This window comes from Dermacentor andersoni, chromosome 5 (assembly GCF_023375885.2).
Source record: "Dermacentor andersoni chromosome 5, qqDerAnde1_hic_scaffold, whole genome shotgun sequence".
Taxonomy (NCBI): Eukaryota; Metazoa; Arthropoda; class Arachnida; order Ixodida; family Ixodidae; genus Dermacentor; species Dermacentor andersoni.
The window spans coordinates 171,593,340-171,610,028 of NC_092818.1; the positions used below are offsets into that span (position 1 = coordinate 171,593,340).

General features: G+C 44.2%; 1 protein-coding gene across 1 annotated transcript in view; it reads left to right on the forward strand.

Annotated features, from left to right (window-relative positions):
• The first annotated feature begins 1,298 nt into the window (after nt 1–1,298).
• Nucleotides 1,299–16,689, forward strand: part of synr (BH3-only protein sayonara) — a 31,035-nt gene continuing 15,644 nt past the window's right edge. Inside the window, exons 1-4 of the mRNA XM_055071304.2 lie at nt 1,299–1,440; nt 9,872–9,952; nt 10,573–10,665; nt 11,065–11,309. Coding sequence (XP_054927279.1) covers nt 9,905–9,952; nt 10,573–10,665; nt 11,065–11,309 — 386 coding nt within the window. The 5' untranslated portion in view covers nt 1,299–1,440; nt 9,872–9,904. The remainder of the gene's footprint in view (nt 1,441–9,871; nt 9,953–10,572; nt 10,666–11,064; nt 11,310–16,689) is intronic.

The following is a 16,689-nucleotide window of genomic DNA, read 5'->3' on the forward strand; positions in this document are numbered from 1 at the left end:
AAACAATTTACTTCTCATCTGAATATGTTAAAAATTATTTGACATCACTTGCTAAGCTAGAACTCTTCACTAACGTAAAACATACTACACGAAAACCCGAGGTATGGAAGGTACCATGGTTTGAAAATAATTGTAGCCCAGTCCTTAACACACAATATCCCGACTATACTAAACAAATATAAACACACAGCTATGCTAAATAAAAAAGGCTTGCGTGATTACTTTCTTTATTTATAATGACGCATTCCAGTGTGAAGTGTCATTTTTTGTGCATACGTGCGATGTGTAATCTTTGTTGTGTACAAAGCCTTCTGTGTGTATGTCATGTGAGTGCTACTGCCATGTAAGGGACCCTGGACCTCCTTCAAGCTGCTACGACAGCTTCTTGTTCAGGTCTCAGTTTCAGTTTAAGTTTCAGTTTATTATTCTTTAAATACAATGAATGGGTAAGAGGCAATATACAGACGAGGGCACCCCTCCAGTTCCTTTTGTTTCTGGTAAATAAAATTGATTGATTGATTGATTGATTGATTGATTGATTGATTGATTGATTGATTGATTGATTGATTGATTGATTGATTGATTGATTGATTGATTGATTGATTGATAAAGGTATAATGTTGTGTGAAATTCCCAAAACGCCATGCCTTTAATTTATGGCATTGTCTTGTGTGCGTTCACTTTGTGAACAATGACTACTTTCGTATCAGTAGACGGCTTACTATGGTTGAGTAGCCGATGCGGAATTTTTAGTAAGCTCACGCGAGCTGGTTCATAAAGCTTGCGTTTGCTTGCGTAATCGTTCGAAAAAAAAACGATTGGATATCAAGACCCTCTTGACCTTTCGTTCTCGTCGGTCATTTCAGAAGCTGCAGCTTTTTTTTTTTTTATATTCGATGATTTTGTTCAGGATTTCTTCTGGCCCATCTGTTGCGCAACGTTATGAGCAAGAGGATTGAACAAGTGAAGCAAAAATGAGGAAGCGTCGCTCCTATTTTCATTCCATCCATGAAAAAAAAAAAGAAATTGAACAGAAAGGAAGACAAAAGTGGGCCCTTGCACGAACGGCTGTCGGGTCACGACCCTCCTCTCTCATCGTCTTGCGAGCCTCTCCTTCCCCCTTATTGCCCAGGCCGCGGCCCCTACGGTGAACGTGCCGGGCACAACTCAGCACGCACTGTACGAGTTACTGTGTTCGCCGTATCTACTTTCCTTTATTTATTTATTTTTTCACTGACGCTCTCTGTTGCCCGGACGATATCGACCGTGCGGAACACAAAAGCGTCGGGCGGGGACTGTCCGCAGAAGCCGCCGCTTCGCGATTCGATGTCGCCGACGCGCGGGTCCACGACGCGACCGACCGGCGACGGAATCGCCCCTCCCCTGCACCGGACACTCGCGTCGCTCCTCCGACTGAGCCCCTCGCGCACGGAGCGAAAGGTGAGCAGTGGTCAGCCGGTGGTGCGACTCGGCGCGCGGGCCGCGAGGCACGCCTTCGAAACGAGCGTCGCAAATGCGTCTCTTGGTCAGTGGCGTAGAAAACGAATGCGCGTCCTTGCTTTAAGTAACGCACGATGTGTTACAACTGAGTGACAAAGCGCGTGGGACAGCTGCCAAGTAGCAACCGTTGCTCGCTCCACTTGTTTCCGAGGTGAAAGAAAGTCTGTCAGGCGTACGTGGGGTGGGTTTTCGTGGAAGCAGTTTGATTTCACCCTGCGAACATCAACCAGAAGCGACAAAGAGACGAATGACATGTCCTCAAATAACGAAAGGATGACTCGAGTGGAAATGTTCTGCTCGCTAGCGCAGAGGTAGAAATGTGGATCAGCATACTACAGCGCCGTGTCAGGAGTGACAATTAGACGAGGAATAACGCGGATTAGCTGCCAAGCGAGAGGTTTTACTCCCTACGCTCTCTCACGCGGTGAGATGAAATTTGTTGCACATTTCCTGAGGAGCCCTTGCGAAAACAGAGTGAGTGATACAGAAGTTGGGAAACTAATTGAGAAATTGAAGGGCAGTGCGACGTTGTCGGAAATGAGCAAATCTGTAAAATCAGAAATGGTTACGAAAGTAGTTGAAGTTACCGAGACTAATTAATGTCAAACAACAGCAGTCAGAACAAAACGTTGGTTCGGGCTAATTGGTAACCCGCACTTATTACTGTTTAAGCGCGGAGTTTACAAACACCACAAAGGGACATGAACGCCAGAGGCGCTAACTTCCAACTAACGTTTAATGCAAGGTGTCGTGAATATATAGAGAAAACCAGGCAAAAAGAAACAGAAAAGACAAGAATGGACATAACTAATAATTTGATCGTACTGTCTAACATGTGTGCGTTACTAAGCAATTGCCATTCTTGTTTGCACTGACCTCTTGGTGAAACGCACGTACTCGCCATCGAATGCTTTGAGCACTGAAGCGAGCGACAACTGTTTATGAAAATTAGCTTCGCACGGTGCCTGCTTGGCTACCTTTATATCCAGTATTTTCAGTTGGCATCGACTCCAAGAACGTAGAAAGACGGGGCGAAGTGCGCGCTCCTATGATGACGTCAAGAAGAGACGGCGCTGAATAGTAAAGCGGTGGCTTCCGAGGCCCTGGCTGCATTCTTCTTGCTTTTTTTTCTTTCTTTTCGTTAAGGACGTTTGTGTATACGAGTTGATAGGCGTGGATAGCGTCCTAGCTCTACGAAGTATTCCACGTGCTAATGGAGCGATGACAAACAAGTGACGTATAACACGCGAGTATTAAGAGAAGCTCACTCGCATTCTATTCCAGTTTTCGCGGTATTTCCTGCTTTTCCTTTTAATTTGCCGTTTCTCCTCTTCAAATAAGAATTATCCTAAGCTACCGCCTGCCGCCCGATGCTTGACCTATCCCTTTTAGTGGGTTTGAACCATAAAAGCGGGAAATCATCATCATCATCATCATCATCATCATCATCATCATGACAATGCAATCTTAACAGCTGCAGCATCAGAGGCGCTTTCAGCGTATTACGAAGCCCTACTGGAACAATACAGTATAATACGAGGGTGTAGCAAAACAAAAGGAAGTGATGCATATAAGCTAGACTTTCAATAGGCAATGAGGCAAGACTCGTATGACGTGGTCGACAAAATAAATAATTTATTGTGGCCTCATGTGGAGTAAGCTTTCTTTTTTTTTAATCAAATAGTCAATTGTTTGCCAAACAGAAGTTTAACAATGTAAGAGATTGAGCCATTTGGTGTTGCATGACCAAAGTTTACTTGCGCGCAGAATCCAGCAGGACACGAAGGTTATAAGACGAATACCTTGCCTACATTTTTTTTTTCACTTGGATGTGTGCTGTGCTCTTAACCTCCCGTTTTCTACCTTGGTGCGTTTGTGATTTGGATTATACGTATGGCTTCTTGATGTATAAATAACTTGCTCTCAGTAATAAAACTTTAGTTGGAAATTAGCGCGTGTGCTTGTCTTATCCCGTTTGTTTTCTTGTTTTCTGCGCCCTAAAGAAGTTTGGTTAAACAAACGGCAATAAAAAAAAGTTAACTCATCATTGAGTATAAGATCTGAAAATAATGGCGCTATGTTCACAATTCTTTATTTCGATTGCCTTATACCTACGATACATGCTGCCATTCCAGCCATATTACGAAGTATGGCGCGTTCGTTAACAGACCTTTCTTGGAAAGGAAGTTCAGTGTAAAGCCGCTACCGAAAGTGTGACATCAATGAAAGAAGAGGAAAACGAGCTAACGCGCCGGTTGTTTATTTATTTATTTATTTATTTATTTATTTATTTATTTATTTATTTATTTATTTATTTATTTGCATCATGGATAGCTAACGGTCACGTGTCGTACAACCACAATTTTCGCGTGTACTCACTTCTCTACGCATAAAACGAACAGCTTGGAGAAAGAGTTTCGCGATGAACTTTCGAACATGCTGTTTGTTTTGTCTGCTTTATATTATCTAATAAAAAACGACAGAAAAAGATGCTGATTCCCTTCTTTCTCTACCTATTGAAACAACAGCAACGCTCAGGGCTTAAGCTGCAAACGCACAGAAAATTTTAACTCGGATGTTTATCGTAAAAAAAATTGCTTACGAAGCTTTCAGCCCTGAGTGCCCCTCCTCTGACGAGATGAGCGCCCGACTAGTGCCTAGTCTAGAATGGTAACAAAGTTTCTAAAGAAATTAAATTCTATAAACCGGCATTTCCTGCTTATTCGGGAAAAGAAAAAATAAGTTTGTGATTTATGATTACAAGTTACGGTACGTAATGGAAAGTTATGGTTCACGACGCACACCCAAATGGAGCAAAGAAACTGCTTCGGAGAAAATGTAATGGCTGCACAGTGTGAACGGCGCCACGTAGTTTCCGACGAAAAGACGATAGTGCCAAATAATGTCCATAAAGTGGCGACAGAAATAGGGCGCAGACATATGTGGAGTGGAAAAGCTTCATTATGGAAGTTTATCGCACGCTAACCATGTCAGAAGAAGCGCGTCTTTCCAAAGAGCGGGAAAGAGATAAGTTTAGTGCCCAAGACTAAGTGACGGTAAGTGTAGGGCTCGGCGGTGACCGTGTATAAAAAATTTTTCAGCGATGAGCAATTCTGCCTTGAGCGAGCTCAAAATAATCATTACAAAAATACTACTACTAATAAAAAAAACTTTCGGGATTATTTCGCCTCTGAATTCATTTACCGGGAAAGCATCAGGTTCTCACAGCCGACACGGCCAGCTTTTCAAAAAGCAACTTTCTCTTTGCAACGCGCGAAGCGTTGTAATCATCCGGTGCCGTTGTTACCTCCTATATAGCCTCCGAAAAATATGCACAGAGGCCACTACTCCGAGAATCTGCGTGGAGCACAAGATTCCGCGCAGATTGCCAGGTGCGAAAGAGTACGATTGCGAAGAATTCTTGACGAGTTTAACGCAGTCTTCCGCGACGACTGTCTGGCCGGTATATGAATGTTTTCGAGGGCCGATCCCGACAGTAGCGCAGTCTAAAAGTGTGGGCCGGTGTGCTCTATTCTGGCTAGGTGCCACTGGGTGTGTGACGCTCTTCAATCAATCTCTCTGGTGCCAACTTAGGTCGCCAGCTATCACAACAACAAGAGCACCTACATAGTATTTTTTTAATATTTTTGTATTCGAGATGCACTGTTCTTAAATTTCTAGTATGCTGTTTGCATATGTGGTCTTCAAGGTCTTAAAGAAACTAAAAGTTTCGCGATAGTTCACTGATTAACGCATCGAGCTCCCGACTGCCTATTGCCACAGTAACACGAATTTGAGTCCCATAGCGGAGGCGGTAATGGGTAAACTTCTGATTTTCTTTGCCATATGGTGCGAATGACGCTCAGAATGAGAAGGTGGCCTGTCAGGATAACGTCAAGGTAACGGCCATTCAGGTGGATGGCGAAGTTAAGATAACGACGGACCTGAAGAGCAAACTTATTTTGGAGCTTTTAATCGACGTCGCAGTAAGTCTTCGACACGGCATATGCGTTCGAAAATGAACAAGATGTCCGTATACGTCACCTTCTAGCATCACCTTCACCTTCTAAGAACGTAGACTTCGTAAATGAACAATAGACACCATTAGACTATCCACAGTCGTGGCAATCAAGCATCATGCTTGCGACTCTCTAAATCACCTCTCAGCGCTGCCCCTCCCGGTAGACGTACACATGAAAGCACGTGGCTCCCAAAATATTTTCCTTTATTATCTTCTTTTCTTTTACAGTTATCTTCAGATATCAATCAATACATTTCGTTACAGCGTTGGCTACTTGCGTTGACATGCTGTACGCTTTCTGCGATGCCCTCCACTTACCTCCGGGGCCGTTTCTTTGACTGGCGCCATTGTCGAACATATTCTTTAGGAGCGTGCGAATAGTAATTTTTGAGGCCGAATCAAATACGAATCTAATAGTACCAGAAGTGAATCAAATCGAATAGTTTTCGAGTAATAAAGAGCAGTTATTGCAATCCTTATAAAACGATGCTCACATTATAGTATAAAGTTAGCAAGTCTCTGCCATTACATAGCACGTTATGAAGCGTGGTTTATTAAAAGGCTAAATGGAGCCTTATGATCAAACAACTAGCTTCTTCGCATGCACAGGACTCTTCAGACAGTGTGAACGATCGCTGTATGGCTTGTAAAGCATGACTACCTAAGTGACGAATTCTGCTCCACTACGCAAATTCTCATGTTTCATGTCTGTACCAGGCCCGCGGGAGTAAATATTCACCCTACTTTTGCTCCAGTTTTATGTTTAATTGGGCGCAGTTTACGCATTGAAATATTCAGAAAGTATTCGAAAAATGTTCGCATTTAGGAATAATGAATATCCGATTCGAAGAACGAATCGAACACGACACTATTCGATTTGTTATTCGAAAGTTCCGAATATTCTCACACACCTAATACCTTTGCCCTTAAGTAAACTCTTCTCTTTTGGGGCATTATTTTCCGGTTTGTTTGTACAGCTCCCTATGGCTGGAAATTATGTAATCACTTATCCCCTTTTTTCTTTCCTCTCTTGCTTTCTTTATTTTTCATTCTCCTTTCTCTTTTTTTTTCTTTGTTTGATCGTGTTCCGGTGACAGTCCTGGGTTCAGCAGCACCTTTCGCCTTCTCCCGACTGCGGTCTATTCAACCCGTTGCTTTGCTTTTTATGCACAGTTCTCTCGTATCGCGCACGAGGAGCAGCCCCTTTTGATCACGCAGCTCGACTTTGTTTCTTTAACGTGTGTCCTTCTCTCTGCCTCGCTTAGACCACTTTGCACGTGCCATGCCTAGTGCCTGCTAGCAATAAAAACAGGAGAAGAGCATGTACGATCACATTTTGGGTCACCTCTCACGAGAGACCACGTACAGCGAATGCGGATATCCAAAGCATTAAAAAACCGGGCGTGTTCTACGGGGATTCCGGGTTTCATCAGCGAATAATGAACCCCTCTTTTTGCATAAAAGCTGCCTCCCCCGCCCTCTTTCCCATCTCTCGCTTACACCCTCCCCCTTTGTCCATCGTGTTTTTCATCACGTTTTGCCCTTTCGTTCTTTCTCTCTTCGCCTACTTCAGAAAAAAAAAAAAAACGTTTAGGGCCCACCTGCGTAAATGAGTCGTTGTAAAGCCCGAGCAGAGAAATTCAAAGGAGCGAGCCGGCGTGTTCTTCGACCATGGATCAATCCCTGGTGCTGGAACGGTTGTCGCATCGCGATCGTGCGTATTTGAAGCTTTCTCTTCTTTTTTTTTTTTTTCTACGAGTGCACCCCTTGCTTCCTTCCTCCCGTGTCCACAAGTGCCTCGAACGGGAGACAAGCTACCGCTATGGTTCCGACGGCAGCGGTGGCAGGCAGAAGAAGGGGCCAGCGACCTGAGTTCCGGGCCATCGGTTCGGAAGCGGGCCAGGGAGTGGAGCGGCGATATCGGCCCATTAATCAAGGGCTCGGCCGCGCCGTGTAGCACATCCGCGCCATTGCCTCCGCTCTATGGCTGCCTGCCACACCAGTCACCGTGATTTCGTATTCCGCTCGATACTACATACGCGGGCAAGAGGCCCGGAGAGGGGCGTTCCCGTAGAAAACGATCACCGGTCATACTTGACACAGCGAGCACCTCATTGTCCCCTTGTCCTTGCGAGCGAGCTCTGGGTCACCGTTATGACATCGACACTCTTTCTCTCCTTCAGTTTTAAGCAGCGATATTTTTTTAACTTGATGATGGCAAGCAAATGAGATTTGCTCCGCGAGGCCCAAGTCGTAAATTTTTCGGAGGATTGAGAAACGAGACGAAATTGTGGCGAAACCTCCCATGATTTGCTATGCTAATGCTACAAAGGAAACTAACGTTTTAGACTGATGTTCTATTACTTCACGAAATACAGGCGCTATGCGTGTCTTCGGTTGGCCCCGGGAATCTGTACTTAATTCACTTTTCCTCGAATTAAGCGAGCTAGCGCAGTGCGAAAACCATACAGATTTACTAGGCATACAAGCACTAATAGTCGGCAGATGAATCGGATTTGTGAGGTTCTGGATAATCAGGCCTTATAGGCTCAGCCTTCGCTAATGGAACAACGCAAAGATACCAGCAAAAGTTAATAAAAAGGGTATCGTCACACTTTCAAGATCACAAATTCTTTTTTTATTTATTCTGTGAAAAATAGCGCTGAACACTCTTGCTGTTTAAGGAGTCGCTTTTGCTCGGACCAAACTCACAGCGTAAGAAATGAGTAAAAAATGAATAAATAAAACATACATAACCAGCTTTCTCAACTGAAAAATTGTGTTAGACCGTTTAGATATTTTATTGGGCTAAGCGGTTGCAAAAGTTTGAGCTCCTAAACTAAAAAAGAAGTAATAATATCTTCAGGAAAAAATGAATGTTGCCACACACGGGCTCAGCAGTAAGAATATTATTGTGCTTTTAGATCTTAAATGTACATCGGTCATCAAATTTTTATTTGTTTATTTCTTCTCAACAGATATGACTTTTCCACCCGTACGCATGTGGAATTCGTTGTTCGCTAGCATCCACCACTTCAGTCTAAATTCTCTTGAAATGGTGCCACATACGAGGGACCTTTGAAGTATGACCTCAATACAGACAAACAAAAATAGCATAAACGTAAAGTGCTTTAATGAAATGAAAATCAAACAAATACATGGACGGTATCGGCTCGGTATCAGTTTGCTCGTTTCGTGCTTTCTTGTTGTGTTTCACGAGTACGTGCGCGCGACGCCAGTCTGAACATCTTAAAACTTTTTGTGCGCAAACAAACAGAGACGAAGAATAGGGGCAACACAAGGACGAGCGCTCGTCCTTGTGTTGCCCCTATTCTTCGTCCCTGTTTGTTTGCGCACAAAAAGTTTTAAGATGAATCTGTTCCAACTAGGCCGACTCGCAGTTATGCTTCAGTCTGAACATACACACTTAATGAGCACCAAGAAACAAAAAACCCCGCAATAAAGCGAATGAAGAAATCGTTAGGTTTATTAGTGGTTAGGGTGTAACAGGTGTTGTGCGCCACCAGTTTTAAAGATTGCTCCCCCGCTTTTTTTCTTTTACCGAGAAGTTTCTCGAAGGCACGCCACCGGCACGGGCGCCTCTGGCGCAAGCAGACGCTGACGTGCCAAGTCCAAGACGCGCGGAAATAGGTCGGCGGGCCCCCGTAACCACGTAGCGTGCTCCTTCGAACGCGGGATCGACCACTTTTAAGGCGGGCCCGCTTTACTCTTTTGTTCTTGAGAATGGATATAGTCTGATCCGAGGCAGCCGCACGGAAGGTCACTACGGGCAAATCAATGCCGCGACGATCCACGCAGGCTTACACGAACGCACTGAACAAAACAAAGTCCGAACCTGCGGCAAGACTGCTCTCAGCTGTCGCTAAAGGTATTGTGGTATTAAAAATAAATTGTTTCCTCCAGCGCAAGGTCAGTTGCACTTATGATCGTTTTTTAGCATTTCGGGCTGTGTTAACATTGCGGGGTGTCGTAGAAGCTCTGTACGACGAAACACAATGGTGCAAAAGTAAGGTTTTTCTAGATCTGCTTAGTCCTTGCCCATTCGTGCTTGCTTTTTTTTTTTTTTCGCGATCGTTGTATGACCTGATAAAAGCTGTAGGACAGGCACCAAGAACCGCGTAAAAGCTTTTGTGTGGGACGTCTGGATACGGCGGCTATAGGATTGTCGCTGCGTCATGTATATTTTACAACGTGCATATTTCATGTCTGTTCTTGTCGCCATCTGTCAGCACTTATTTATTTCCCCTTCTCCTCACCAGGTCATAATAGCAAGACAAACATACAGTCAGATTGTCGATAATGCATTAATCTCTATCTAAATGTTTGCAGGTTTGACGGAACGGAAGTCGCCAGGCAGCTGGCATGGGTTGTGGCGGCAGCAGCCATGCAACGCTTCCACTGGATGTTGTCGTAAGTGAACGGACGTGTTTGCTTCGCAAAACAAAAATGTGTTTGCCTCGCTTCTGTATCAATTCAGTATAGCATGGCATTTAGGAGTTACAAAACTAACCGCTGTATATGAGATACACCATGTGAATCTGGTAAGGTCGGATAATCGGGTAGCTGGTGCAGAATGCGCAAAGTTGCCACTGCATAGACCAGTATATTTAAAGAGAAATTAAAAGAAAACTGAGGCGGACGATTGAGCGAAAGTCGCACAGGCAGGCCGCAGCGCGGTTCAACCATCGTGGCAGGGGAAGGTCCCCCATGCCTAATGCGAAAAAGGGCATTGCGGAGGAGCCGAAGGGCTTATATTTGAATGGTGTGAACCGAAATTCCGCGATGATCACTCGAATTAGAGCTTTCTTTTCTAAATGCAATACGTTTTATTCGCATTAGTTCATCCACTGCTTAATTATGCCTTCTGCGTTTCACGTGTCCTTAACTAAGAAATCAATCCTTTCAGGTTGAGGACCGACAACTAAATACAATGAGGAACGCATTAACAGAGAGCGCAACAAAAGGCAATCCTATAATTCGACGCCTCTCATCGAAGCTCAAACAATTCGTCTTTTTTTTTATTATTCTAGGTTACATACCCTCACAAGGATACCGTGGCAGAAATGGTGAAGCCCCAGCAAAATTCGTACATGCCTCAAACCGAAACAACCACTGTGTCCAAGGTATGTTCATATTTCTAAGTTCTCTTTCTCAGGCAGCAATATGTCATTGCGTCCTCGTACCGAGTTATGAATGCTCGCGTGTCCTTGCGGTCATCGGTCCGTCGCTCCCTGGAGGACAATTTTCTGTGCATGCTCGTGGCTTGACTCGTGCGTTCATACCTACATAAAGAGCTTACGAGCTTGTTTCAACAACGTCATGAAACCAGCTAGTTGTTAACGGTCAATCTTTTATTACTTGCGTAAATACGTGCACATACACAAGTAAGATAAAACGAGCGGCCTGTTTTCGCTCATGGTTGACTGACGCTTTGTATGCAGTGAAAGGAGTGTGTAACGCCGAGTAGTGTCCCACGCGTCGTGATCTGTAAGCTTATTCACGATGGCTGCACCTCACCGCAGGTGACGCCGCCCGTCGAGGAGGAGTCAGAGAAGGCGGAACCGGACAACGAGTCACCTCGTGCCTTGGAAGAGACCCCCATCGCCGCCGAGTGTCTTCACGCGTACGTGCAGCACGAGCGACGGATCCACCAGCTGGAACGTCGGCGCACGCTGCAGTGCTACCAGATCAAGCTCGACCAACTGCGCCAGCTCGAGCTGGCCGCCACGAACCTCGAGAACGAACGGCAGCGGCTGGCCGAGAAAATGTGAGCGATGCATAGCAGGGAACGCGCACACGACCTGCTTTTAACCTTGTAATGCCTGAACGCAGCTCCACATCAAGGAAAGTTTGAACGAATTGTTGACATTTATTTCTGTTCATGGAGGGTGCATAAGCGCCTTTACAACGAAAGCATCTACAACAAAATGACCAGTATAACGAAGAAATAATTATGTCTCAGTTGTATAGTGAGCTGTGCGGTGCGCGGCCTTTACAACGAAGTGACCCATATAAAGAATTATTTCGGAGACCCCAAGCACTTCTTTGTAAAGACGTTAGGTTTAGGTAGAAAACAATACCTAAGAAATGAGTTTTTTCACTGTAACTTAATCACTAGACTAACTAATTGATTGGTAATTGGTTTGTTAAACAATACACAGCTGAAACTTCAATCCAGCATATAAAAAACGCAACTGTAGGCTTTGCATTAAGTTTACCCCGCTTCAATCAGCATTTTGGCCCATAAAACAGACCGTAGCATATGTGCTAGTTTGGAGTTTCTTGAAAGGTGGCCGCAAACAGCTTCCATCGAGAGAGGAGGGGTATAACCAGAGCATTAACAGGCACCAACAGGACGCGGTTAATAAAGAATGCATGACAAATCTGGATTCGTATTCACAAAACTGTTAAATTAAATTAAATTAAATTATGGCATTTAACGTGCCAAAACCACTTTCTTATTATGAGGCACGCCGTAGTGGAGGACTCCGGAAATTTCAACCACCTGGGGTTCTTTAACGTGCACCTAAATCTTAGTACACGGGTGTTTTTGCGTTTCGCCCCCATCGAAATGCGGCCGCCGCGGCCGGGATTCAACCCCCCGACCTCGTGCTCAGCAGCCCAGCACCATAGCCACAGAGCAACCACGGCGGGTCACAAAAATGTTCCTACGCAAGAACTGTTCGTAAAAGCAGGGGTTAGCTCATCTTGTTTCAGAAGAACTTGTCGGCTTAGCTAATTGGCATTTGCTATGAGAAATAATTGCCGCTAAAAGAACGCGTGCAAACAGCAGACAAGGAATAAAAACCATCACCACGACACGGGCCCTCACCCACTTTGTTGTTGGACATACAGATAGTGAAGGCGACGCGGAAGGCCAATGGCAAACAGCATTTACGAACGAGAAGCCTTGTGCATTCGGCCCCTAGTGGGGGTGTCTCCTTCATCGACCGCGTTTTGTTAGTGGATTTTTTTGTGTATTTCATAGCGCATCAACATGTCAGAGCTACGTATGCTTTTTCCTACGTGGAAACGGCGGATAGCTTTTCTGTTACATTTGCAGAAGCACAGCTTAGAGCATCGAAGCCGTATTTTCTCCGTTCGTTTCTCTCTCTGTCGACGTTGCAAGAAACCTACAAAGTGAGCATGGTGCAGCCCAAAAAAAGTCCGCGATTTTGGTGAAGGGCTTACCTGCTTTTTTTCCTCGTTTTTTGGAGAAGTGTCCTAAAACAAACTGTTTTCTGTATAACCAGAAGTACCCTGTCGCGTAAAAAGCGATGAAAGGTCGAAAATGGCTAAAATACAGGAACAGCCGCGATAGACCGCTTTAAGACCACTTTTAAGACGTAGAGATATAAAAACTTCCACATGGCTTGCTCCTTGTTGAGAGTATGCAACACATATCCCATATATCGGTACCCATTGCAAGAACCAGCCTATATTTTCATTATTGAATGTTTCGTATATATTTGTACAAAGCCAGGTGCTGAGAAGTGACGCCACCCGCCGCGGTGGCTTAGCAGCTGTGAGGTTGAGCTGCTAAGGACGAGGTCACGGGATCGAATCCCTGCCGCGGCGGCCGCATATCGATGGGGGCGAAATGCAAAAGCGCTTGAGGCCCGTGCATTGGGGGTACGTTAAAAAATCCCCTGGTGGTGAAAATTAATCTGGAGTCACCCCACTACGGCAAGCCTCGTAATCAAATCGTGATTTGGCACCTAAAACCTCAAAATTTGATTCAATTAAGAAGTCAGGCCACAGTTTGTTAAGCTGTGCGTAAAAGAATTGTGTCGCAGCTATTCGTGTAATCCCGGAAAAATCTGGTCCATATTGCTCTCTGCTGTCCACACCCATGGCGCGGGCACGTTAGACTCTTGCGCGCCACTGAGGGCAGAAGAAAAGAAAGTTCATAAGGCATTAAAAAAAAAACACCATCTTTCGCTTTGTGTGTATGAAATTAGCTTCTCCGTTAAATAGTTTGTTCACAAGCGCCTACAAAAACCCGCCCGCGCCACATCCTATTTTAGGCAGTAGCGCAAAGAGCGGTAATTGTTTTGCCCAAGGGCCAACTAAGACGGACACCAAACCTTAACGTGAGATTCGTCTTAAACGTATTTTCTCACCTCATTACTCCAAGAGACGTGCAGGGTGGGTAACGGTGTAAAATGCTCATTAACTGCACTCACCTCTTTTTTTTTTTTTTAAGTAAAAGCTGCTCAACTTCCGCCGAAGCCACCTCATAATGTTTTCCAACTAGCTTTAACAAAGCGCCTGTCCCTGTTTCTGGTGGGCCTATCTTCCTTGCGCTTTTGCTCTTAGACAGTTTTAACAATCACTCTTGTTAAAGTGTGAATTCAAGAATCAAGAAAGGCGTTCGGAGCTGCTCTGAACGTCTAAAATTTGGCAACCAATTGTACTGCTCAAAGATTCCTCCCAATGCTTCCGACATCAAACAAATGTGCAGCCTTTCAAGACCTTGTCTGAGAGACAAAATAATGGAAGAGAAAAAAAAAATGGGTGACGTTTACTATATATATATATAAAATAGAGAAGGCTGACTTGCGGGTTGTGGATTCCTGTGGGGAAGACGAGAGAGAGAATAAATTTATTCGGCATGGCCATTGTCATAGCGCAGCGGTTGAAAAATTCCTGTTTGATTCAAAAAGATTTCCTTGCTAAATTCTTAAAATGCTCTTACTTTTCTTTTGGTCTTTTCAATATTTTTTTATTGAAGTCTTTTTTATATATTCAACTAATTATCTTTCTAACTCCATCCGATTCTTGGCCAATCCCCTATTGTGGGTATGAACCATGCAAGAGGCAAACGAACCAAGAAATCAATCAAAGGGAGCGGTGAATCGCCTAGTTTCTTCACCACAATATCAATTCACCTTTCTCTCTTTTGTCACTGTCACGCGTAACTGAGAAGTTTGCGTCCAACAAACCGAAGCAAACGATGATCCGTCCTCTATATTACTAGCGTACTATTGCGAAGCTCGTTGTACCGACAACAGTTGCTTCGCAAATAAAATGAGCGATTCCTCTTAGATGGAAGGCATCTCGAGTAAACGTTCGCCAAAAGGCGTGCGCACAGAATAAGCGACCGCAGCGCTGCTGCATAGGCGCATAATCGCCCGCTGATTTGAACGACGTCGCGGGCGCCATTGGTGAATTTATTGCGAAAGCCTGGCGGAAGGACACGGGACATTGCTAGCGCTAGTGCGTTAGCTGTTTGCATTTCCCTTGCGAATCGATGAACGACAATGCGACCCCGACGCGGCCAGTGAATTCAGGACAGCTGATAAGCACGAGCGGAGCATCATTTTCTGCAACCGCGACGGCGATACCCGCGTGTTGGTCTGTGCTAGCAGAAAAAAAAAGAAAAGAAGGATCAAAGGCAGTGAGCTTATTGACATCCCTGCAACTCTTTCTGGCTTTTCGTAAGGCTTACCGAGTTATCAGAACTCTACCACAAATTGATTATTCCATCAGGTTGAGTTAACCTGATTGCGACACTCGGAATGGAGAAAGCTAACGGTACAAACCATGTATACACTGTCTAAATTACTTACTTATGGAATTTGCTTTCAGGCCTCAGTATCTTTTGTTGTAACTTAGAGGACAGAAAGAGAGAAAGAGAAATTAACAATGAAAAGCAGGGAGGCTAACCGGACGGACGTCCCGTTTGCGACCATGCACGGGTAAGATAGGAAGAGGAATCGTGAGAAAAAAGAAGAGAAGACAAAATGAGAGACGTAGTTCACTCGCACAGTAGACACGGCGTTCTAGAAGCGTGTTCACAGGTCTGTTGGTTTTAGAGAAATCGTTAGAGCACGCTTAGCTTTCTGGGTTGATGATGCGTGAGGTCAAGCACCCAGGATCTAAAGGACCTGGTGGCGGCTCATGATAACGAAAGAAACAATGGGAACAACGCCTAGAACAATAAAAACAAAAATAAAGCAGCTGGACTCGAATGATCCCGCTTCAGTGTGAGAAAAAACATTTTTTATCAGGCTTCAGAAAGACCTATCCAGCATTTTCTAAGCATTAATGCTAATGCATTAGCATTAATTTAGCACTAGGCTGCTGCGCAGACGTCATAATAAAGGCCTGTAAGCATTATGCATAATGTAATTAGCCGTGCTTCGTGCTTAGTGTACACACCGAATACGGAGTTTCAGATATTTTTATGTTCCTTCGAAAGAACGTGACCAAACAATTGCCAATCCATGTCCGTGACTCGACTCTGACAAACTGTAAAATTCTACCAGCAGTACAGCGTCCATTAGGGAGCTAATACTTTAAATAGTATTGTAAGAGTGCATAATAGAGCGAGAATTTAATATTGTATTGTTTCTCTGTATGGTCTGTTAGTGTGTGGTGGAATTATTGTTTGCGTGCTTGTTTGTTTCAAACTGCATTCGCCTTTTCTCTTTAGTTTCATCTGGAAATATCAATTTAGTTTAAAACCCCAAAGAGTGATGAGTTTGTTACGACAGCATAAATTTCGGAAACATCTACGTAAAAGACATATACCATGAAAGAACGGGTGGTCACTATACTGGTTTCGTCAAAGCAGTAGTGTTTATCTCAATCTTTTATTTTTCTGGTAGTTTTATGCCCTGTCGAATGTTGTGTCACTTGTGATTCCTGTTTCTAATTTTCGCTGCACTTCTAGACTGATCTTACATTTGTAATAAATTTTGCCTCAAAAATACCACTTATTTTCTAACAGGTGACAGCATGACGAACAGTCTCTCTCTCTCTCTCTCTCTTTCTTTTGTTTGTTTATTCAGAAATACATCTTTTATTCGCTTGTACGTAAAAATGTTTTAGCGCACTGAAGAGATGTCGGGTAGTCCTCATAGTACAGGCTAGACCAAAGTGGTGCAAATACCGAAAGTAACGTTGCAACAATAAAGTCGCAGGTGCTGCAATAGATGCAAGCAGCACAAGAATTAACGAAGTATGATAATTTCAGAGGGACGCTCATGGTCATCAATGTAACGCCAGCTATCTAATACCACTATAGACCCAATAATTGGCCCCAATTCTGTAATCGTGTTACGCATACTCACGCTAAATAATTATGGAGCTCGTGCAATAGGTATGTATTCGAAACAGACTAAGGCTATATTCGGGATATT